Source organism: Canis lupus, chromosome 26, assembly GCF_048164855.1.
Source record: "Canis lupus baileyi chromosome 26, mCanLup2.hap1, whole genome shotgun sequence".
NCBI lineage: Eukaryota > Metazoa > Chordata > Mammalia > Carnivora > Canidae > Canis > Canis lupus.
Window position 1 is genome coordinate 49,172,782 of NC_132863.1, and position 21,647 is coordinate 49,194,428.

General features: G+C 70.4%; 2 protein-coding genes and 1 pseudogene across 4 annotated transcripts; 1 reads left to right on the forward strand and 2 right to left on the reverse strand.

Moving 5' to 3' along the window:
* The first annotated feature begins 5,501 nt into the window (after positions 1 to 5,501).
* PPDPF (pancreatic progenitor cell differentiation and proliferation factor) lies at positions 5,502 to 17,660 on the forward strand. 3 transcript variants are annotated; one of them, XR_012018864.1, is made up of 4 exons: positions 5,502 to 5,728; positions 5,817 to 6,000; positions 6,069 to 6,248; positions 6,373 to 6,497. XR_012018864.1 is itself a non-coding variant. In XM_072801753.1 (3 exons), the coding sequence occupies exons 1-3, from the start codon at positions 5,674 to 5,676 to the stop codon at positions 6,521 to 6,523; spliced, it is 390 nt and encodes a 129-aa protein (XP_072657854.1). In that variant the 5' UTR covers positions 5,502 to 5,673; the 3' UTR covers positions 6,524 to 17,660. The 3 variants fall into 3 exon arrangements, 2 of the variants coding, with proteins under 2 accessions (XP_072657854.1, XP_072657855.1); XM_072801753.1 differs by lacking the exon at positions 6,069 to 6,248 and having other exon boundaries at positions 6,373 to 17,660; XM_072801754.1 differs by having other exon boundaries at positions 6,069 to 6,497.
* Positions 6,388 to 13,908, reverse strand: LOC140617811 (protein-tyrosine kinase 6-like; annotated as a pseudogene).
* On the reverse strand, positions 14,901 to 21,006 carry SRMS (src-related kinase lacking C-terminal regulatory tyrosine and N-terminal myristylation sites). The gene is made up of 8 exons (XM_072801750.1): positions 20,631 to 21,006; positions 17,970 to 18,091; positions 17,530 to 17,693; positions 16,799 to 16,982; positions 16,555 to 16,713; positions 15,957 to 16,138; positions 15,710 to 15,866; positions 14,901 to 15,546 (listed from the first exon to the last, which is right to left on the reverse strand). Exons 1-8 carry the CDS (start codon positions 20,939 to 20,941, stop codon positions 15,353 to 15,355), a joined length of 1,473 nt encoding a protein of 490 aa, XP_072657851.1. The 5' UTR covers positions 20,942 to 21,006; the 3' UTR covers positions 14,901 to 15,352.
* Positions 21,007 to 21,647: the final 641 nt, after the last annotated feature.

Genomic DNA, 21,647 nt, shown 5'->3' on the forward strand with positions numbered 1-21,647 from the left:
TGCGGGTCTGCGGAAACCAGACGACACGGCTCGGAGGGGGGACGGCGGCAAGACCTGGCGGAAGGTGGGGAAGGATGACGGCGTCCGCGGCATAGGCCACGCACCAAAAATGGGGCCGAGGAGGATGTTTATCGCGACAAACGTCCGTGAAAGCACAAGAAAGGTCTCCTGTCAACAACGTGACCTTCAGACGAGGACAAGCTCTACCCCGAGGGTGAGAGTGGAGCCAAAGACGGGCGGTGGCGCTGCACCCGCAGGAGGTGGCGGGGACAACATCGGGGGACACAGGGGTGCCGGGGCTGTTAATGGGGACAGAGTCCCAGTTCCACGGGATGAAAGCGCCGGGAGCAGGCGGCAGTGAGGGCTCTCCCAACGCCGCCGGGCCGCACGCTGAGCAACAGTCGGGGGCGTCGCTTCTGTGGCGTGTCCTTTACACCAACGGCGATCTTTCTGGAAAAGGGGACGTCGGGTGCCACGCTGCAGTGTGCGTGAGCCCCATCGCCCGGCAGAGGGAAGGAAGCCGGACCCAGGAGCCCCCACGCGGGCCGAGCCCACGGACGCAGAAGGCAGACTCCTGGCCACAGGGCGAGGAGGCGCCCAGGGAGGCACCACTGCGTGAGCACAGGGCCTCCTGGGGGCGGTGGCCAACGCGTTGGACTGGGGTCACGGTGGCACGATGCCGGCTCCTCTGTTACAGGCATGTCACCCCAATTTGGGGGCTGTGATTCCTGCACATTCTTCTTTTCCAAAAACGTCCTAGTGCTGATGCCTCATGTGTCTGTCACATAGCTCGGGGACTGCTCGTCTCTCCTCTGAAACCTTGCTGCCGTCGTCCCTGGCCTGCGCCGGGCGCAGGGCTGGACGTGTGCGCTGGGCTCAGCCTCTGTTTCCCTCATCTTCCTTGGCTTCTCTCGTTGGCATTTTATGTTTGGCACCTAAGTTTTGCCAGGTTTAAACCTAAGTGTCTCACGGCCGGGACGCACCTTATAGATGGCCGTGTCTACGCGTCTGCTTCCAGTCGTCAGCGGCCCGTGGAAGGGAACTAACGCCGCCTCCTGCTCACCACGCTTGTTCACTCAGCTTTTTTGTGGGGTCCTTGATGACAGGCCGTCGTGCCACCAGTGGACAGGGATGCTTTCATTCCTCGTGGCCGGTCCGTGTGTCTTTTGTTTCTCTTTCTGGCCTTGTGCCGGCTGACGCGTCCAGCAGGTGCAGGATACCGGCGGCGGCGGCAGTGGACAGTCCCCGGTCCCGGGGCAAAGACGCGGTCCCTCTCCGTCGTGCACAAGGCTGGCCGCGCCGGCCCTAAGTTCTCCATCGCTGCTCCACGATCCATCGCACACCCTCTCCTCTATTCCCCGTCTGCTGGGTAGTTGCCGTGAGCGGATGCTGGGTTTTGCCAAAGCTCGTTCCCCATCACTCGATACGGGTGCTCACGAGTGCCCGCGGCTCCGATCCTGCGACAGCTGCCCTATGGCCTTTGTCACATCGTCCAGCATCTCGACATCTCAGTGTCTCGGGGTTTGCTGTGGTTTCCCGCACCAACTGCGCTTTTCCTGGTGCTTTTATGCTGAGTAATTTTGGATTTTATCCTAAAGTTCGGTATTTTTGATGAATGAACCCTTTCCAGTTTGTTGTGTGCCTTGGGTTGAATTTCAGAACACTAAAATGGCTGTTTCTGACATTTTTTTTTTCCAGGTTTACATTTGCGTTTTGGAGAGAATGTTGACCTCCTCACTCCTTCATCTGTAATATCTTTTATTACTCAATTCACCCTTTCATCAAATATATTTATTAAATGTTTTAAAGATTTTATTTATTTATTCATGAGAGACACAGAGAGAGAGACATAGGCAGAGGGAGAAGCAGGCTCCACACAGGGAGCCCGACGTGGGACTCGATCCTGGGACCCCGGGGTGACACCCTGAGCCAAAGACAGATGCTCAACCACTAAGCCCCCCCCGGGCACCCCCCTCCTGCAAATTTTACTTAACCACCTAGTAAACAAATTAGGTTAATTTCCAGCAGTGAAAAGCGCTGTTAATAAAGCTCATGCCTTTCGCTGAGCACCTGCTACGTGCTCGGTACTGGTCTAAGCATTTACGTGAAGCATCTTTAACCTCAAAATAGCCCGTGAGTCGGGCTCTTTCCATTCCACAGGTAAGATGATGGGAAGGGCTGCGGTCCCGCCCCCAGGGCATCATCCGGCAGGAAGTGCCCCCCATAGTCTGGAGCGTTACCTCCTCCTGCGGAGGGGGACATCACCTACAGAGGCACCAGCTCCTGCTAGGGAAGCCCACAGAGCTGCGGTCTGGGGAAGGAGACCTCTGACCCAAAGGTGGGGGGCAGGGCTGGGCTGCTGTGGTTCCCGGGGGCCTCCTTCTCCGGGAGCAGCCTGAGCCCCGAGAGCCCCAGCCCTGCTCTTCCCTTACCCCAAACACCTGCGGCCGGAGTGACAAGCCAGGCCCTCTAGCAGCAACCTTTGATTTATTTTTTATTTTTTAAAAATATTTTATTTATTTATTCATGAGAGACACAGAGAGGCAGGGACACAGGCAGAGGGAGAAGCAGGCTCCATGCAGGGAGCCCGACGTGGGACTCGATCCCGGGAGCCCGACGTGGGACTCGATCCCGAGACCCCGGGGTCACGGCCTGGGCCGAAGGCAGATGTGCAGCCACTGAGCCACCCGGGGGCCCCCTTGTTTACAGTTTCAAGGAAAACCGCCCCCTTTCGGATTTTCTGTTCCTGAGGACGCCAGCGAGGTTGGGGAGGCGGTGGGTTGTGGCAGGCGGCCTGCAGGTGGCCGGAGGGTGGCCTGCGGGGACGGGCATCGGAGTCCTCCAGGGAAGGCCCCTGCCTGGGGGTGGTCAGCGCACAGCCCCCGCCGCCAGCCCCCAGGCCTCGGGACCCGGTCCCCCGGCAGCCGTGCTGGCCGAGCGCGCTGGGGGCAAAGGCCCTGCCAACCAGCCACCCCTCACAGAACCTCTCATTCCAGCGCCGCACAGGCCCCACTGCTCCGCCCCCCAGCCCCCCCCCAGCGCGCACCCCGCGACTCCAGCCACCACTCGCGAGGACCTGGCCTGTGACACCTCGACGGGAGGCAGCCCCATGGGGAGGTGGCCGCAGCCAGGTCGAGGCCATGTGCCCTGCCTGCCCAGGCTCCCCGACCCGGCCTACCGCAGGGTGACCCCGGGCACGGCTGGCCTGGCCCTCAGCCCTGCAGGGTGCTCGGCCCAGAGTCCCCACCAGCACGTGCCTGCACCCGGGCAGGGTGGGGTGTCCCATGGCCCCAACAGGGTGAGGAAGGGCCTGGAGGCTGCAGCTAGAGAGACCACGCGAGAGCCACCAGACCTCATCAAAGCAGACGGAGCATTGCCACGTGGCTGTGTGACACGCTCTGGGACGTGGAAGAGAACACGGGACGTCCCAGCTCCAGCCTAGGGAGAGGCCTGGCCTGAGAACTCGCCTCGCGTCTCCCGTGAGCGCCCGAAGCTCCTGCCCCTCTGATGGAGGTTCTGGAGCAGGGGTGTTAGGCCCCAGCCTGGCCCCTCTGCCCTCCTCCCAGAAGCCTCTGCCCGCAGGAGCCCAGGCCTGGGCCCGACACGAGGAGCCCCTGGGAGCCCCGGGCCTGGGTACCGAGGGGAGCAGGTGCGGGCTGCGGCGGTGTCAGGGCCTCCTGGGGGGCAGGGCCCAGGCTTCAGGGGGAGCGGGTACCCTGCCGGTGGGCCCATCTCGCCCGCTGCTCCCCAGGGCTCCTGGGGCCTGGGCCTGTGCGCCTCCCGCCCTGGGGCTGCCACAGCACCTGTCACCCTCTGGGCACAGCCCGCAGAGAGCAGGAGCTTCCTTACCCGCCCCGATGCACAGGCCTGGCAGTGTTGTGCCCCTTGCGTGTACGAGCCGGCTGACCCCCTGCTGACAGCCCCTGGACCTGTCCTCTTCCCCGTGGGCCAGCAGGGGACTGGTCCACGGGGAAGAGATGAAGGAGGTGGAGAAGCAGTGAGCCTTACCCAGCCTGCCGCTCCCCCACGGTGCCCTGGGCCACACTGCTGCCCAAGCCGGGGCATGGTCGGAAAGTCTGCAGCCGTGACCCCCACCCAGCCAGACAGGGGGTCCTCTCCAGCGGCTGCCAGGCCCCTCCCTTCCTGAGGCCTCGACCTCCTGTCTGCTGAGTGAGGCCCAGGAATCCTGGAGGGGTCCTGGGCGGGGGGGGGGGGGGGGGGTGTTGAAGATGTGGCGGGCCCAGCGGAAAGGGTCATGAGATCTTCCTCGGGGCTGTTCCCTGAAGCCCCATGCACTCCTCCAGAGCCTGCCCGGCCAGGGCCAGGAATACCGAGCGCAGAACTTGGCCCCCTGCACAGAGGGAGGCCGGCGCGGGGGCTGGGGAGGGCTGAATGTCCACAACAGGAGAGGCCTCCTCCTGACACAGCAGGGTGTGCTGAGGCCCCCTCACTGCAGGGGAACATTCTGGGCTTGCCCCAAGCAGGGGGCCTGTGCTTCCAGCTAGGGGAGGCATCCCCACATGGCCACCGTGCACACGAGCCTCCCTGCCCCTGCGGCCCTCCACTGCCACCCTCTCCTGCACCCTGTGCCTTGTGGGAAGGCCAGCGCTGTGCTGGCCGCCAGGGAGTCAGCTCCCGAGACACCCGCACGGGGACGGGCACCTACTTTGATGTCCTGAAGGGCTGTGCCCACCACAGGTCCAGCTGCAGGGCCCGACACACACAGTACCCCTGGGGAGCACCCGGTGCCCACGGCTGCGGGGAGGCTATGCTGCTGGGGCCTGCTCAGAGGGCTGAGCACGCAGAGCCACGCCCCAGTCTGGCCCCAAGGAGAGTGGGATGGGCCCCATCCCCAGAGAAGGCCCGATGAGAGGAGGCCACGGTCCTGCGCCCCCACCACCTCCAAAGGGTGGGAGAGGTGGAGACAGGTTGGACCACCTGGGGTCCTGGATCCCAGAGGACTGCTAGGGTTCAGGAAGGTGGACAAGCCCTGCTGTGGGATGGGGGAGAGGCCTCCTTTAGGCCGGGAGAGCTCTGCTCCAGGACCGGGTAGGAGGGTCATTTAACCACCCTAATCCCAGGCCAGGCCTCCCCAGGGACGGAGCCTTGGGGCTGGACTTCCCCTAGAGCCAGCGGGCTGGGACCCAGGCCTCGCAGGGAGGGGCTCGGCAGGGGCGGGGCCTCGAAAGGGGGCGGAGCTCAAGGACGGGGGCGGGGGCTCGGAGAGGGGCGGGGCTCACGGACGGAGGCGGGGCCTCGGAGAGGGGCGGGGCCCACGAACGGGGCGGGGCCTCAGAGAGGGGCGGGGCTCAGGACGGAGGCGGGGCCTCGCGGACGGGGGCGGGGCCTCAGAGAGGGGCGGGGCTCACGGACGGGGGCGGGGCCTCGGAGGGGCGGGGCCTCGCGGGTCGGGGGCGGGGCCTCGCGGGCCGGGGGCGGGGCACCCTCCGTCCGGGGCGCGAGCCCAGCGGGTGCGCCCGCGCATGCGCAGGCGGCGCGTCGGGGGCGGCGCGGCCGTCGCGGTCTCCGGTGCCCGCGGCGTCCGTGGCCCGGCGCCCCCGTCCCCGCCACCTGTGCCCGCGCGCCGAGGTCCGCGAGGGGGCGCCGCCGAGGTGGGGGCGGGGCGGCCGGCCGGGAGCTCCGGGGCCCGGCGCGGTTGGCGGCGGCGGCGTCATGGCGGCCATCCCGTCCGGCGGCTCGCTCGTGGCCACGCACGACTACTACCGGCGTGAGTACGGCCTCGCCCCCGCCCCGTGCGGCCCGGCCCGGCCCGGCGCGGCGCGGCGCGGCGCAGGCTGACCCGGCCCCCCCCGCAGGCCGCCTGGGCTCCGCGTCCGGTAACAGCGCGTGCGGCGGCGCCGACTGCGCGGGGGAGGCCGCCCCGCAGCGCCCCGGTGAGGGCAGGCCCCCCACGGCCGCCGCGGGCCCCTGGTGGGCCGGCTTCTTCTCCGGGAGGTCCGCGCTCGCGTCCACGGCCACCGTGCTGCAGTCGCCGGCGCGGTGAGTGCTCGGCCGGGCGCGGGCGGGCGGGGGGCGGGCGGGCGCCTCTGAGCCAGGCTCTCCCCCAGCCCGCAGCCTCCCCAGGCCTCCGGCGGCGCCGGCACCGGCGACTCGGCCCTGCGAGCCGCGAGGAAGCAGCCCGGGCGCCAGCCTGGCCAAGCCGACCCCGGGCCGCCGTCCTGAGCGCCAGCACCGCTTCCGAGGCTTCCGAGGCTTCCGAGGCTTCCGAGGCTTCCGAGGCTTCCGAGGCGCCCGGCTCGTCGGGGGGCCTGGCTCACCCCCTCCCTCCCCTCCCCTCCCCTCCCGCCCTGCCCTATGGACCAGGCAGGCTGCAGCGAGCACAAGCTGTTGGGTTCTTTTGTATCAAAATAGCACAACACCAAAAAGGAAGTTGAGAGAATCCCACTCTTTACTGTCCAAGCCGCACGCGAGCCTTCCCGACACCCTGGAACTGTGTGCCTTGCACCAAGTGGAAAATAAACTCCAAGCAGCCAGTGGCCCTGGTGGTGTGCGTGAGCTGTGAGCCGTGTGCCCCGGGGCCTGGGGTTGAAGTCACCAGACCCTTCTCAGCCTCACTTCCTGGCGGGGGCGAGGAGCTGGCCTTGCTCCCTGGGCCGTCCCCGGGCCCCTCGCTGGGGAGCCCCCTGCCAGGTCGGGCCCAGGCTGAGGCCGGCAAGCTGCTTCCACAAGTGTGGGGCCTTGGCTGCTGAGGGGGTGGGAGCCGGGGAGAGCAGGCTCAGGAGTTGGACAGGGAGCCTCCCCTCAGGGCCCTGGGCTAGAGGGAGCTGTGCCCCTGCCCCCCACTCGTGACTGCAGGGAGGGAACAGGGCCAGACTGTCTCCAGGAGCCTTCCTATAACGGTGGTGCCTCTTCTAGGCCGTTGTGGGACACGTCCTGGGTACAGGGAGCCAAAACTAACGCTGAGTGGCAAGGGGGTAAAGGGGTGTCCCATTCCTCACAGGTGACCCAGCTGTGGACCAGCTCCAACCAGGGACCTGGGGAGCCTGTGCTCGTGTCCTCCTGGGCGGGCGGGCCGGTGCACAAGCAGTGCCCACACACCGCAGCGGCCAGCGCAGATTGGCCCGGCTGTGCTGGTCAGGAGAGGGCAGCCTCGGGAGGGAGGTCAGGGGCTCTGCTGGCTGCGCTCCTGCCCCTCTTCCCCGTAGTGGGCTATAAATAGCTGCGCACCAGCAATCGCAGGTGTGGGCAGAGCCTGCGGTTCCCTGGGGCTGCAGCCCCGTCCTGTCTGCTCTGTCCAGGCAGGAGGCTGGCTAGGGAGGCCATCCCCACCTCATCAGATGGACCCAGGGTGGGATAGGGGCCCCAGAGGGTCGCCTGAGAGCTGCTCGGGCTGTGTCCAGATGAGGCCCTCCAGCTGCTGATTGCCATGGCAGGAAGGCAGGGACGGCGCCCAGCCCCGGCTGGCAGACAGCAGAGCCCCATGAGCCAACAGTCCGTCCTGGGAAGTCTCTGTCCCTCCCCCCCCAGTCAGGAGGAGGCTTGGGCCACATGGCACAGGGTGAGCCCTGGGCCCTTTAGGAAGGAGGGTAACCAGGCGCTGGAGGGTTCTGGAATTGGCGTTGGCTGTGGAGAGCTGCGGCACCGTCCAAGAGTCTCAGGAGGACAGCAGGGGCCACGCCTCCGCTGCGCCGGGACAGGGCGGGCCTGTGGCCCGAGGAGCGTGTTAGCACCTTCCTCTGCCCGTACTCCTGATCTGAGGCCCAGGGTGGCGCCCGGCCCCTCTCCCCAGGTCCGGGGCCAGCTGCCTCCACGGCCGCAGCAGGAGGGGGTCATTCAGAGCGGGTCCTCATACCTGGTGACACAGGAGAGCCTCTCCCGCAGGGCTTTGAAGCAGGGCCTCTGCTCGGGGTCCCTGTGCCAGCACGAGAGCATCAGCTTGTGTGCGGTGGGTGGGCACTCGGGGGGGCAGGGCCCATGGTAGCCCGAGTCCACCCTCAGGAAGGCCTCGTGGTTGGACATGCCTGTGGGGGGGCGGCGAGAGGGGCTGCGGGGGCCGGCAGCTGGCGCCCACCTCCCCTCCCCTCCCCCCTAGGAAGCCACACTGCCATCTGCCGCCCTGGCGGGAAACCCTGGGCCAAGCTCCCGCCCGCTGCACCCCTGCACACAGTCCTAACACCCCCGGAGGGCTGGCTGGTGCACGCGCCGGGTCCAGGTGATGGCACCCTCCTGCCCCACCCCCCACCCCCGTCAGGGACCCTGTTGGGGGCCCAGTACCCGGATAAGGCACCTGCCCCCTGCTCAAAATCTCGTGGAGGAGAATCCCGAAGGACCAGGCGTCAGATCCGATGGAGTAAAGCGCTGGGGAGGGGGCGTCGGGGGCGGTCCTGGGAGAGGTACACGTCCTCCTGCAACCGGATCGGGCGCAGGTGCCCCCAGAGGGAGGCACTTGGACACGGGCCCTGGGGGCGCCGGGAGGCGGGCGAGGTGTTCACACCGCGGGCTCACAGGGCTGCCCCCGGCGGGCTGGGCACGGGAAGGCCGTGCAACCGCCTGTCCTGCCTGCTGCCGGCCACCGGGTGGGCGAGGAGACGGCCTTCCCGGCAGCACCTGCTCGCGCCGAGCACGGAGCCGCGGCGTCCAGACGGCAGCCCGGGAGCCGAGGCCCTGGACGCCGGCCGCCAGCGGGGACATCGGAGCCGGGAGCGCGGCCAGCGCGGGAGGCCGTGGTGACCGCTCGGAGCGGACGCGCGCGTTCGTGGCTTTCAAGGGCTCGGGAACTTGGCTCTGAGGGGCGTGGGCCGGAGGCCCTGTCAGGCGCCCGGTGTCGCGGCTGTTTGTAGAGCTGCTGAGTGTGCGTGGGGCTCGGGGCTAAACCGCGTGGAGGGGGTCCGCGGATGGGCCTGGGAGGCCGGGCTGCCCGGGCCGGGGGGGGCCTGCCTGTCCCCTCGCAGCTTCCTGCGCCCGCGGCCTCCCCGAGGCTGGGCGGCCCCCCGCGCCCGACACCCCGGCTGCAGGCACCGGACGCCCGCCGCGGCCGCCTACCTTGGTGAGCCTGGCGCCCGAAGTCCCCGGCTTGCAGATGTCGTGTGGCCCCACGGGGGCGCTCCGGCGGCCAGGTCCCGGTGGGTGTAGTGCTGCGACTGCAGCAGCACGTGCCCTCGGCCACCTGTGACGCGAGGCCCACCAGCTCCGAGAGGGCAGGGCTTCCTCGTGGGCGTCTGCAGGGGCAGGAGCCGCGGTCAGGGGCTCGGGGACCCGGCTGCAGAGGCAGGGCCTGATGCAAAAATGGGACCAGTGGACCTGTCGCAGCCCTCCTGGAAGCCGGGTCTGGGTCCGGGCGCAGGCACGGACTGTACACACCCCGTCGCCGTCCCCCCAGTTTCCTTTCCGGGAATTGACACTAAAGTGATAGGAACTGAGTGGCGTAAGGACCGGGGCGTCCGTCACAGCAGCGCTGACACGGCTGAGGACCTCGCGGAGTCTCAGCGCCGGCGAACGCGCGAGGCAGCTCCACTGGTGCACGTGGTCGTGGGCCCGTGGGAACGCTGCGCGCCTGACACCCAGCGTCCCTGGTGCTACAGTCTGGGCAGGCACACGCGCGTGTGGACGCCGCCCGTCCTGTGGCACACCCGCGTCGTCTCGCGTCTCTAACGGGCAGCGGCCGTGTGTGCTGTGGGTGCTAAATGAGGTCCCAGAGGGCGAGGGCTGTGACTCGTGTGCACATGGGCGAGTGCCCGTGCACACACCCCGGAGGAAGGGCCAGCGCCTTCCAGAACAGCAGTGAGGACCCGGGCTGCGTGTCCGGAAGCCAGAAGGGCGTGCTGGAGGCCTGTGCCTGGCACGGGGCCACGAGGGGTTTCTCTGCACGTCTCCCACGCCCTCCAGCGAGCACGGGTCACTAGGACCCCAGAGAGGAAGCCCGGGTGCCGCCCGCCAGCCCGCTCACCCCGCAGCAGCTCCAGAAGGCTCCCCTTGGGCATGAGCTCCGTGACGATGTACACGGGGTCCCCCCGGATGCCACGGCCTACGGTGCCAGGGCGTGCTTGTGTCGGAGCTTCTTCATGGCCTGGACCTCCGCCTGGAATGTGTGCTGGTGTAGGAGGTCACCTGTGGGGGCAGGAGGCCTGGGTGGCTGCGGCCCCGGCCCTGCCATCCCCCCCCCCCGCCCCAGGCGTCACGGCTGCTCCACGCGGCCCACGCCCGCCCAGGCCACGTGCAAAGCGGAACATCCCCCACGTGTGTTCCTGCGAGCCCCTGGCTCCTGAAGGGGATCCGGACCTCGTGAGTTGAAAGGAGATTTTAGAGGACTCGGCAGGTTTCTAGGGGTCTACTCACTTTAATGGCTTTCCATTTACATTAAGAATTTAAAATTGCTTTCTTAAATAAGTGCATTTAGGCAATAGCACATACATCGAAAGGACGCCAGAGGACCCTGCCGTGGGTGCTGCGCGCAGGCCGTGACACCCGGGCTGGCTGGGCCGCCCGCCCCCTCCGCGAGGCCCCACTCGCCTCGAGCAATCACCGTGATAGCCACGCGGACCTGGTCTTTCCAGAGCCCCTCGAGGACCTCCCCGGGGTAGCCGGACCCCAGCTTCCTGCAGAGCGTGAACTCCCCCTGCGGCCTCTCCCAGCCTTCACGTGGGGCAGGGGCTTGGGCTCGAGCTGGAGGGACAGCAGGGACACAGGCCAGGGGTGCTCCCCCCAGTCCACCCTCAGGGATGCCCCCCTCTGACCCCAGGACGGGGGCCCCGCTCTGCCCTCAAATGTAGAGCAACACAGGGTCCGGCCTGTGGCCAGGCTTCCCGGGCGCCGCAGACACCCTCAGGGCCCCTGCAGGCCAGTGACCTCGGCCGCGGCCACTCACACAAGACTCAGCTAGCCGCCCTGTCCCCAGGCTGCCCCGGCCTGGAGGGACGCAGGACAGGGGACGCGGGGCGGGGCGGGTGCACAACCGGCCCCTCCCTGGCCCGGGGGAAGGCACATCCCACCCCCGCCGCCAGCTCTGGGGGACCACGGCCTCCAGGACACACCGACCTCCACCTGGGTGACACCGAGGGCCGTGCACGGGGGTGGGGGGGGCAGCGGGCGGCCTACCTTCCAGCAGGGCACGGTCAGCCGCGGGCCGTGGGACAGACTCCGGGTCCGGTGATGCTCCGGGAGCTCGGGCAGCCCGCGGGAGGACGTGGCCGCACGGCCCGCCTGTCCCGCACCGCAGGGGACAGAGGCGCTCGCGTCCGGGGCCCCAGGAACTAGCCGCCCTGGGGGAGTCTGGGCGGACACACAGACCGAGGGGGCGGGCCGGGTGGGAGGACCCTGAGTCCCGCGGGGGGCCACGGGCTGGCGCCAAGGGTCGCGGAGGCCGTACCCGAGAGAACGTAGTCGGCGCCCGGCTTTTCGCTGCCCCGACCAGGGAGGTGCCCGGGGTGTCCTCGGCCTGCAGCCGGTGCGGCGCTTCGGAGCACGAGATGCGGCCGAGCCACCTGGGCCGGGGCGGGGCGGTCCGGGGCTGCTGACCCCACATCCTCCCAGCTGCGCCCCGACTCCCCGACTCACAGCCCCCATGATCCCGTCCCTGCCCAACGGCCACTTCTCTGGCCTTCGGAGACCCCGGATGTGCCACAGGGCCGGGCTGGACCCCAGGAAAGGCCGCAGTGACCCAGAAGGGCTGCAGGCACCGCTGCCCCCTGCCCAGGGCCCAGGGTGTGCCACCTGTGGGGTCAGAGCCACTCCCATCCCACGGACATGAGTGGGACCCCGGGGTCTGGGCTTCGGCAACCGCGTGGCCAGGCTCAGCGGGTGCTCACGCACACAGGCCCACGGGCGCCCACACGCGCCGGCACGGGGCAGGACCAGCCCTGGACCACCGGGCGTGACTGCCCAGCTCTGCCCTTGGTCCCTGTTCCTTCAGGCGTCATGAACAGGAGCCCCCACCCGGGGCCCCGGGCCCCACGCCCGCCCTGATCGTTAGCACACCCTGAATCTCATTTGCTCACCTCTCCGACCACCCTCCTCCTTCCTGCTTTTCAAATGCACTAGGATGTGGGGACCTCAGGGCCTTTGCACCAGCCGTGGCCAGCTCTGCCCTGTCGCTGTCACGGGACCCTGCCTTGTGAGAGCGTGCTGTGTCCGATGGCACTGCCGGTCTCCCTGCAGGAGGAGGACCCCTCGCCCGGGCCCCAGCAGCTCCCGGGTCACAGGAGGCAGGCACAGAGCCCCTCAGGCCGGCTCTCGGCCCCGAGCTCAGGGGAGCAGTGTGGGGCGCCGTGCACACGGCTCTGCCAGGCTGCCCAGGGTGGCCTGCGCTCCCTGTGCTCCCACGGGCCGTGGGGCAACCACCACGTCCGGGAGCCCCTGCACCCAGACAGGCCTGTCGCATCGGCCGTCCTGCTCCAAGTCGGTCACGCGTCTGGTTTTGGCTGTTTGGAAGGTGAGTGAGGCTTCACTCCCCAAAAGGCCTAGTCCCTGCCCCGGACCCCTACGCAGACCCCAGCCCTCGGCTGGCCATCCGGGAGCCCATGGTGGACCCCCTGTGTCCTCTCTGGGTCCTGGCACCATGAAGTGACTGTGGGGGAGCCCAGAGAAGGGGCTGCGTCCCCCTGCAGCCCCCTGTCCCCAGATGTCACATGCCCAAACCTACTCCGCCCTCCCGGGACCAGGTGGGGGCGTCCAGCCCAACAGGAGGCACAGGAGGTGGAGTCGCGTGTCCCCCAGGAGCAGCCCCGCACCTCGACCCTCCCCAGGACCCAGCCACTGGGCAACACACACTGTCCTGAGGGCTGTGGGAGGGGGGGCCCCTTGGGGTGACCCAGCAGGGCCACGGGGACACTCACGGCTCAGACTCTACCGTCCCCTTCCCAGCCAGGTAGCTGTGGGGCACGTAGCCCTGGCCCAGGCCCCGCCGGCCACATCCAGCAGCACGGCCCCCCACAGTCCTCCTCCTTCCACGCGGAGCAGGTCCCCCGCCCAGAAACTCAGCTCCTCGTCCGTGTGGGGCCTGGAAGTCCCAGAGGCCCACGTACTGGGGCCCCGGGTGGGCCTGGCCCGGGATCCCGTGGCCGGTGCAGCAGGACTGGCCTCCTGGCCTCGCGGCCGTTCCCTCCCAGGCCGGGAGCCGGCCTGCTCCCCTGTGCGGAGGCGGCCCCACCTGCAGCCACCAGGTGGCCTCTCCCTGGGCTCCCCGGCACCCAGGGCTGCCCCCCGCCGGCCCAGCAGCTCTCTCCTGCACCCCCCCCTCCCCCCCGCTGAGGCCGGGTCCGCCTGGGCAACCGTCATGCCCACCTGCTCCGGGAAGCGTGTCTACCACATGGCCACGCAGCCGGGCCTCAGCCGCTTGGGCCCTTCCTGGGGTCCCGGCCAGCCGTGGGGGCTCAGGTGGGAGTGAGGCGGGAGGGGGAGGGGGAAGGACAGGGCCTGTGGGAGGTCACCCCGGCCCAACCTGCGGGGGCTCCGGACCAGCGGGGCGGGAGGCTCTCCACTGCCTGAGGCCCAGGTGGGCGCTGCCGTCCGCTCCCTGCCCTGGGGGCTCCCGGCCACCACCACCCACCACCCACCGAGGGGGCTGGGGCGGCCGGGGCGCCCTGGGGTCGGCGCGAAGATGGCTGAGGCCCAGGGCTGGGGAGGCGCAGGTGATGCCTGCCCGACGTGGTCCTGGGAGCGGAGTCACCGCGGCTCAGTCCGGTTGCGGATCAAGAGGAACGTGTATTGCTCGGGAAGTTCAGCAGCAGGCGGCGCGGGGGGGGGGGGGGTGCCCCCTCTGCGCATCCACCCCCAATCCTGGGCACTCTGCTCCGGTCCCCTGTGCCCTGGGGACCCGTCCCGGCACCTCGGTGAGTCGCTCAGCGCACACCTCCCGGGATCTCCGTGGGCGACCCCGGGAGGCAGGAGGGTACTGAGGACGGAGGGCCCCCCCGCCCAGGCCAGCCCGAGGCCCCGGAGCACCGAACCCATTCGGCTTGTGGCTGGTGACACGCCAGGAGTGCGCCGAGACCCCCACTCATGGCTCCGAGCCCAGCACGTTCCTTCCCTCAGAGGCCACTGCCCGGCCGGCTCCACCCGCACCGGCTCCTTTGTCTCACCCGGAGGCCCCCCACCCTCCAGGGCAGGACCCAGGGGTCCCAGGGCTGCAGGCCAAACCCTCCCGAGGTGAGGGGTGCTGGCCCCAGCCTAGCCGGCCAGTGCCTGCCCCCTCCCTCCGTGCTGCCCTGGCCTGCGGTGACCTCGGCACCCTCCCCAGCCCTGCGAGGCATCTGTGCCCGCTCTGGGGTCCCGGTGACCCTGTGCCCGCCCTCGGGCAGGGCCTGTGATGGGGGGAGGGTACAGAGCTGGCCGAACTGCACGGAGGCCCAAGAAGCAGGGGCGCTTTGCCTGCCTCTCCCCTCCCGTCCCCCGGGCCCTCTGCGGGCACGGTTGCCATCACGGGGGTCGCGGGGGGCGAGGACCTGGACACCATCTCATGGTGACTGGAGCGGGCGGGGGAGTGAGAAGCAGCACCGCGTGTGTCACCCGGACGTCCCCACCGGCGGGAGATCAGCCCAGGTGGGGCAGGCCCGCCCGGACGCCCGCTGCTGCCTTCCCAGGAGCCGGTTGTTGCCAGCGGCCTGAACCCCACGGCATCCAGCCGCGCCCCCGCCCGACCCTGCACAGCCAGGCCGGCTCCCAGCGCCCCCAGCACCGAGGCGGACACCCTGCCTGCCTGACCTTTGCCCCATCTAAGGGTCTCCCACCCGGGGCAGCCACCCGGCCTGATGTCCCCCACTTGGGTCGCAGCCTCAGGGAGTCTCGGGCCTGCTGGGGGCCAGCACCCTGGGAACAGGGTCCCCTGATCCGGGCACCAGGATGCCCTGGGCCACGGGGTGGGCTCTCCTGCTGTGACCAACCAGCTCCCACTCCCGCTGTGGTTCTGGGGGTCGCGGCCCACGCAGAATGCGTGTCTGTGCGTGTGTCTGAGTCCACGTATATTTATAGGGTGCTGCCTTGAGCACCGGTCTCTGTGCCCGGGGGCCCAGTGTGCCCTGTGCCCGGGGTCTGCCTGGGAGCCCAGCACGGGCCACAGGGGGACTCTGCAGAAAGTCGGGAAGAGGGCGCGAAGGGTCCAGGAGCAGGGCTCCTCTGTGGGCCAGAACCAGCCCGGCAGCCCCTGGACGCCCACGCGGGGACCTTCCCTCTCCAGGGACACCAGGTCACGCCGGCCGAGGACCTCAGCCCCTCCTGTGTGAGCGGGCGTCTGCCTTCCTCGTGCACACGCGTGCACGCCAGGGCGTGTCAGGGTGCGAGGCCCACGGCCAGGGGCGGTTTCAGGCCGCCAGCACCCCGGATGCGTTCAGCCAATACTGTCCGCGGGCACAGGCCACGCAGGGAGGCCCGGCCCCAGCCCCATGCCCGGCGCCGCGGGTCACGTGTGAGCAGGGCGGAGGCGCCCGTGGGCCGCGCTCAGCCTGTCCTGCAGCGTGGCGAAGGCCGGCCGCCGCGCGGGGCTGCCCTTCCAGCACTCCAGCATGAGCGTGTAGACCTCGGCCGGGCAGGCGGCGGGCCGCGGCAGCCGGTAGCCTCGAGTCACCTGCTGCAGGGCCTCGTGGTTGCTCAGCCCTGCGGAGGCGGTGAGAGGGGCTGGCGGGCGGCCTCTCCTCCCCCGGGGTCGCCGTGGACGCCGCCCGGCTCTCCAGATCCCGCCCCGGAGGCTCGGCGCCCTTCCGCGCCAGCGGCCGCCAGGGCAGGGGCGCCTCCTCCCTCAGACCCCCTCGCAGCCCACCTTCGTAGGGACACTGGCCGTGGGTGAAGACCTCGTAGAGCAGGACCCCGAAGGACCAGACGTCTGACTTCGGGGAGTAGATGCGATAGTTGGCTGCCTCGGGCGCCGTCCACTTGACAGGGATCTTGCAGCCACTGCTTGGGGAGTAGATGTCCTCCTGGGCGAGGGGACACGAGCGGTGGGCGGGCGGCGGAGCGACGCCCTCCCCCCAGCCACCGCGGGGTCGGTGGTCCCCACCTGGACTGACCTTGAGCAGCCGGGCCAGGCCGAAGTCAGCCACCTTGCAGGCCAGGTCGTCGCCCACAAGCACGTTCCTGGCCGCCAGGTCCCGGTGCACGATGCGCCGCTCCTCCAGGTAGCTCATGCCCTCAGCCACCTGGCACGCAAAGCTCAGCAGGACGGGCAGGCCCAGGGCCCGTCCCTCGGGGCCTGCGAGCAAGGCCGCCGTCAGGGGCCGGGTGTGCACACCATGCCTCTCTCTGTGCCTCGGGTCCCCGCCCCTAAGGGGGGACAGCAGGCACCGTGCTGCACGGTGACCCCCGGGGGGCTGCTCCCTGGCGACCTGGCCTGCGCCCCCAGGAGCAACCAGACACCAGGGAGCCGCCCGGGGCTGCGCTCAGCTCAGCCTGGGCCCGCCGTGCTCTGACGGGGCCCCCACAAGGCACAGGACTGGCCCGAGGCCCGAACCCACCGCTGGCCGGAGCCCGCCACCCCTCTGGGCCTCCGACGGCCGCACCTGGTGCACTGCCCAAGGCCGTGCCGGGAAGGGGCCTGGCAGTCTGGGCTGCGCGTGTTCGTCTGGGTGCCCCGAGGCTGCTGGCGGGTGGGCCGGGGCAGCCACTCACCGCCCAGGAAGGCCTGCAGGTTGCCCTTGCGCATGAGCTCGGTGACGATGTACACGGGCTCGCCAGCCGAGCACACGGCGTGCAGCCGGATGAGACGCTCGTGCCTCAGGCTCTTGAGTGTCTGGATCTCCTTGGCGAGGTCCGCCAGCTTCATGTAGGCTGCAGGAGGGGGCACCGCTGCCGCACCCGCCCACAGCAGCCTGTGGCCGCCCCGGGGCTCGTGGGGGCAGAGGGCCTCACCCACCTGATTTAATGACCTTGACGGCCACCGGCGTGGAGCCAAGCCACAGGCCTTCCCACACCTCCCCGAAGTGGCCTTCTCCCAGCTTCCTCCGCAGGGCAAACTCTGAGCGAGGCCGCTCCCACTCGTCCTGCTGGGGGAGCTTCTGAGGGGGCGGGGGGCACCCCGAGCCTCCGCCTGCCGCTCCCTGGAAACAAAGGACGGTTTCTCCCGGAGCGCCGGGCCCTGACCTGGCCCTCAGTGGCACCTGCTGGAGGTGGACACCCACCCACGGACACTCGTTACCGCCCTGCCAGGCCTGTCATTAGAAACCAGAGGAACGGGATTGCCGCCCGGCCCGGGCACGATGGCTCGTCCGGCGCCGCCAGCGCGCAGCTGCTCCAGCGCAGGGCCCCCGGCGTCCCTCCTACGGCTTCCGCCCGGGCCACGGCCGCGCCCCCTCCCCAGACTTGCCCCAGCCCTCGCGCCCCCTGCACAGCCGGGTGTGGGAGTGGGGCCTCCAGGGCTCCTGCGCCGCAGCCCCGGGAGTCCCCAGAGATGGCGACGCCACGCACGTGGGGCAGAGCCAGCCCAGGCAGGGCCTGGCTGGAGCGTGGAGGCACAGCCGGGCCCCCGGGGCTCCCAGGCCTTTCTGGCTCCTGGTCCTGCTCGCGGACAGGCCTGGGCCTGTGGCCTTGCTCGCTGCCCTGACGTGGGCCGGGCGCCGGGGCAGGAGGTGCGGGGCACCGGCCCACCTGGGCCACACAGGGCTGCAGCAGCGGGTTCCGGATCAGCTTCCAGTTGGCCGCGTAGTAGGCGAGCAGCTCCTCCAGGCTGGGGAAGAGCCGGCCCTTCTGCAGGTAGAGACCGTCGGCGGCCGCGGAGATGCGGTAGTGGCGAACCTTGGCCTGGGCCCGGACTGCAGTGGGCACAGGTGAAGGCCGTGTGCGGGCCGCCCACTCCCTCCACCCTGGCCGGGTGGCGGCCCAGCCTTCCCTGCGCCCCGCAGACGCCTGGAGCCTCGCGGAAAAGGAGGGGGCATGGGCAGCTGCGGGCGTGGGCCGCGGGGGGCCGCGAGCCCAGGGTGCCCCCCCCCGACAGGCAGCGCGTGGATGGAGGCAGGTGGGGTGGGGCGAGCGGGCCTGGCCTGCCGTGGGGCAGCCCGGCCTGGGGACCCCAGGGGCCCGCCGCGTACCTGAGAGCGAGTAGTCCCCGTGGCTGCTCTCGCTGGGCCGAACGAGGAAGGCCCCGGGCGCGTTGGCGGGAGACAGGAGCAGCTGCTGTGCGCGGGCGCGGCTGATGCCGCTGAAGTACCAGCTGCCGGGGCAGAAGGCGTCAGCGCCAGGCCCGGCCCCCGCGGCCCCTGCCCCCACGCCCCTAGGAGCGCGACTGCCGCTGGCTCTCGGGGACCGGCCGGGGGTCCCGGGGCAGGGTCTGCATCGCCCTCCCCGCAGTGCCCGCCTGTGGAGTCACCGGGGAGGGGACAGGAGGACAGTGCGGCCCGACAGATTCCCCGTTAGCCGGGCTCACAGAATGACGGCGGCCCCGGCCGGGGGCTGACCTGCCAAGCCCCGACTGCCGAGCCCTACTGGGGCCGGGGTCCGCCGGGGCCCGACTGCAGCACGAGGCTCCGAAGCCCCTGGACGGGCATGGCCCGCCTGCCCCGCGTGGCCGACAGGTGGGGCCCACAGAAGCTCCCTCCAGAGCTGGAGGTCGGGCGGGAGGCACCCCAGGTCCGCCCCTGAGGGTCCCCTGGTGCAGGCCAGCCCTTGCCCTCGGCCCACGCAGACACGCTGCCCCCATGAAGCCGAGCACGCTGAGGGTGCCCGGGGCTTCCCCATCGGACACCCCATCTGGGCTGCAGTCCACCTGAGTCACAGCAGGTGCAGATCCCTGGGTCCTCGTTCTGGGAAGGAAAATGGAAATGCTCCTGCCCCGCCCCCCCACATCGCCTGCCCAGCTTCCCATCCTGGGACCTCCTGCTTCCCAGGGATTCTGGGGACCCCGTCCTCAGGGACAGCCATGAGCACGGCCCTCTTCCACCCTAAAGGGGGACACAGGGTTCTAGGGGCCACGGAGTGGCTCTGACCCCTCCTTGGGGCTTCAGGACCCAAAGCCTGATGCCTAGTAAGTCGACACAAGCAGGGTGTCCCCTGTGAATGGACCAGGTGGTCAGTCATGGGCATGCCCAGCCCTGTGGGGCCCACCGGCCAGGACGGCTTCCCGCCTAGGAAGGGCCGCAGGGACTGCCCGGGACAGCAGCGCCAGGGAGCAGAGGCACGGGTGTCCCTATCCCCAGCTCGCCCCTGGAGCTGAGTCCTCGGGAAGTCTCTGGGGCAGGACAGTGGCTGACAGGAGACTAGTTGAGGGTCCTCCCCCTGCCCAGCCTGCCTGGCCCTGGGGACAGACGACCAGGTGTCTGCAGCAAATGACACCACGAGTGTGGGCAGCCCTTTCATCCTGGGCCCAGGCAAACAGTCATTACGGCTTCCTCCCGGCACCCGCTCCCAGCCCCGGTGCCCCCCAGCCCCGCAGCCTCTGCTAAGAGCAGCTCCGCAAGCAGAGGGTCTGTGCGCCCCTCCCCATCGGAGGCTGCCAGTAGGCGGGCGCGGGGTAGGGACACCCGGAGCCCCCTCAGAAGGTGCCTCCCTGTGACCCAGGCCTTGCCGTGGCACATGCAAATACCCCAGGACACGGTGGGGAGGCCCAGGGCCCCTGGGAAACTGGACGTGGCCTGAGCGAGGCTGAACCCCAACGCTGGTTGGCAGAGGACGTGAGGGGCCCAGGCCAGCCCAGCTGGACACAGACAAGAGGCCAGTGTTGGGGGGAAGTCCGGGCAGCTGGGCCTGGCCCTGCTGGCTATTCACCAGCTTCTGGTCTTTTCTCACCCGGCCATCACCTCCATGCACGCTGGCATCGCCAGCCCGCTCCCCGTGCCCCCCAGCGGGGTCTCATCTGTCTAGACAGCAGGTCTTGCCGTGGCCACGACATCCAGGCAGACCCTCTGCACCCAGGGGAGAGGCAGGGAGGGGCACGATGTCCACCCAGCCGGAGCTGGCAAGTGGCTGTGCCAGGAGCTCCCCGAGCTGCAGACCCTAAGTCTGGGCTGAAGGTCACGTCCTCCCCAAGCCCGTGGGAGAGCCCCCGCCCTGCACGATTCCCTCCACGATCGCAGACTAGCGAGCCAACAGCCGGGTGTCCGCCAGCCCGCCCCCGCCTGCAGACTTCGCCGGCCCCAGGGCTCCTGGGCGTGCTGGGGGTGGGGGCTTGACCCCCCCCCGCGTGCCCCCCTCTGGGAGGGCCCTGTCCGCTCCATGCCTGGCCCAGTGCAGCAGGGAGAGTCCTGGCGCCTACAGTCCAGGGAGGGGGCAGGTGAGCGCACCTCTCAGCTCAGCAGGTCACCCCCACGCCCTCACGGCCTGCGGATGGCCTCCTGCTCACCTAGGTCCTCATCGGGAGCTCCAGGACCACAGGGCCGGCGTGTCACCGGCGTCTCACCCGCAGCTGCGCCCAGGACCCTAGCCCCTGCCCTGCCGGCAGCGACGCTCCGCCAAGGCGGCACGAGAGGCCCCAGGGTGCGCTCAGGGCCAGCGCTGAATCCCCATGTGACAGCAGGAGGGCCTGGCTGGCCCCGGTGTCTGGCCCCCGCCCTGCCGGCCGACCGCTCCTGCCGGGGCCATCCCCGCGTTCCCTCCCGGCGTCCAGGAACCAGGACAACCCCGTGCTTGCTCCGCCAGGTGGGAAGGCCGCAGGGTCCCGGGCACACGGGGGCGGGTCGGTGGAGGGAAGGAAGGAAGGAGCCGATGCTGGCCCCAAGCCTGTGCCTCCCCTGCCCCCAGGGCGCGGTGCTACTCACGGGCGGTCCGGGAGCGGCTCCGGCTCCGGCTCCGGCTCCGGCTCCGGGGCGGCCCTGGCCAGGTGGCTGAGCGGTACCGGCCCGGGGCTGGGCGGGCCCGAGAGCCTGCGCGCCAAGAGGTAGTCGCCGTCCTCCCTGAGGGCGCACGGCCGGTCCCCGCGGCGGACGCTCAGCTCCCCCGCGCCCCGCGCGCTGAAGTCCGCCGTGCGCTCGGGGAGCCCGGGGAGCCCGTCGTCCGGCGCCGCCACCGGCCAGATCTTGTCCCAGAAGAAGGACAGGAAGGTCAGCCGCTTCCTGAGGAAGGGCTCCATGCCCCCGGCGTCGCCGCGGCCGGGCTTCGGGCCGGATGGGGCCCAGGGCGGCCCTGCAGCCCCCGCACGCGACAGCCGCGCCCCGACGGCCTGGACGTGTTTGGGGCCCGAGCAGGTGCGGGCGGGGCGGGGCCGCGGGAGGGGGCGGGGCCGCGGAGGGGCGTGGCTACGGGCTCAAGGGGGTCGCGGGAGGGGGCGTGGCCGCGGAGGGGGCGGTGCTATGGTCGCACGGGGGCCGCGGAGGGGGCGGGGCCGCGGAGGGGCGGGGCCGCGGAGGGGCGGGGCTATGGGCCCAAGGGGCGTCCGCGCAAGCGCACGCGGGCGCCCGCCCTGACCTGAGCCTTGCCCTCCGAGGCCGGGCTCCCGACGAGGACCGGGAGCTGCGCGCGTGGCGCCGGCGGGTGTTCCGTAGGCGTGGGCCGCGCCTCGGCGCAAAGCCCTGCGCAGCCCTTCCCTGCCCGCCCGGAGCCGGCGGGGGAGCCCGGCGCTGGCAAGTGCGGTCAGCGCCCCGCGCCCCGGCTGCACGTTGTGCAGGGAGCATCGGTGTCCCCGGGGGGCTCGGGAGCAGCAGGAGCGCTCCCCGGGGCCGCCCGGTGCTGGGCCGTGCACCCGACCCCCGCGGCCCGGACACCCCGACAGCCAGCTGGGGAGGGGCGGGGTGCGGCGGCACAGAGGGTGGCGGGGAAGCCTGGGCCGGGGCGACGCC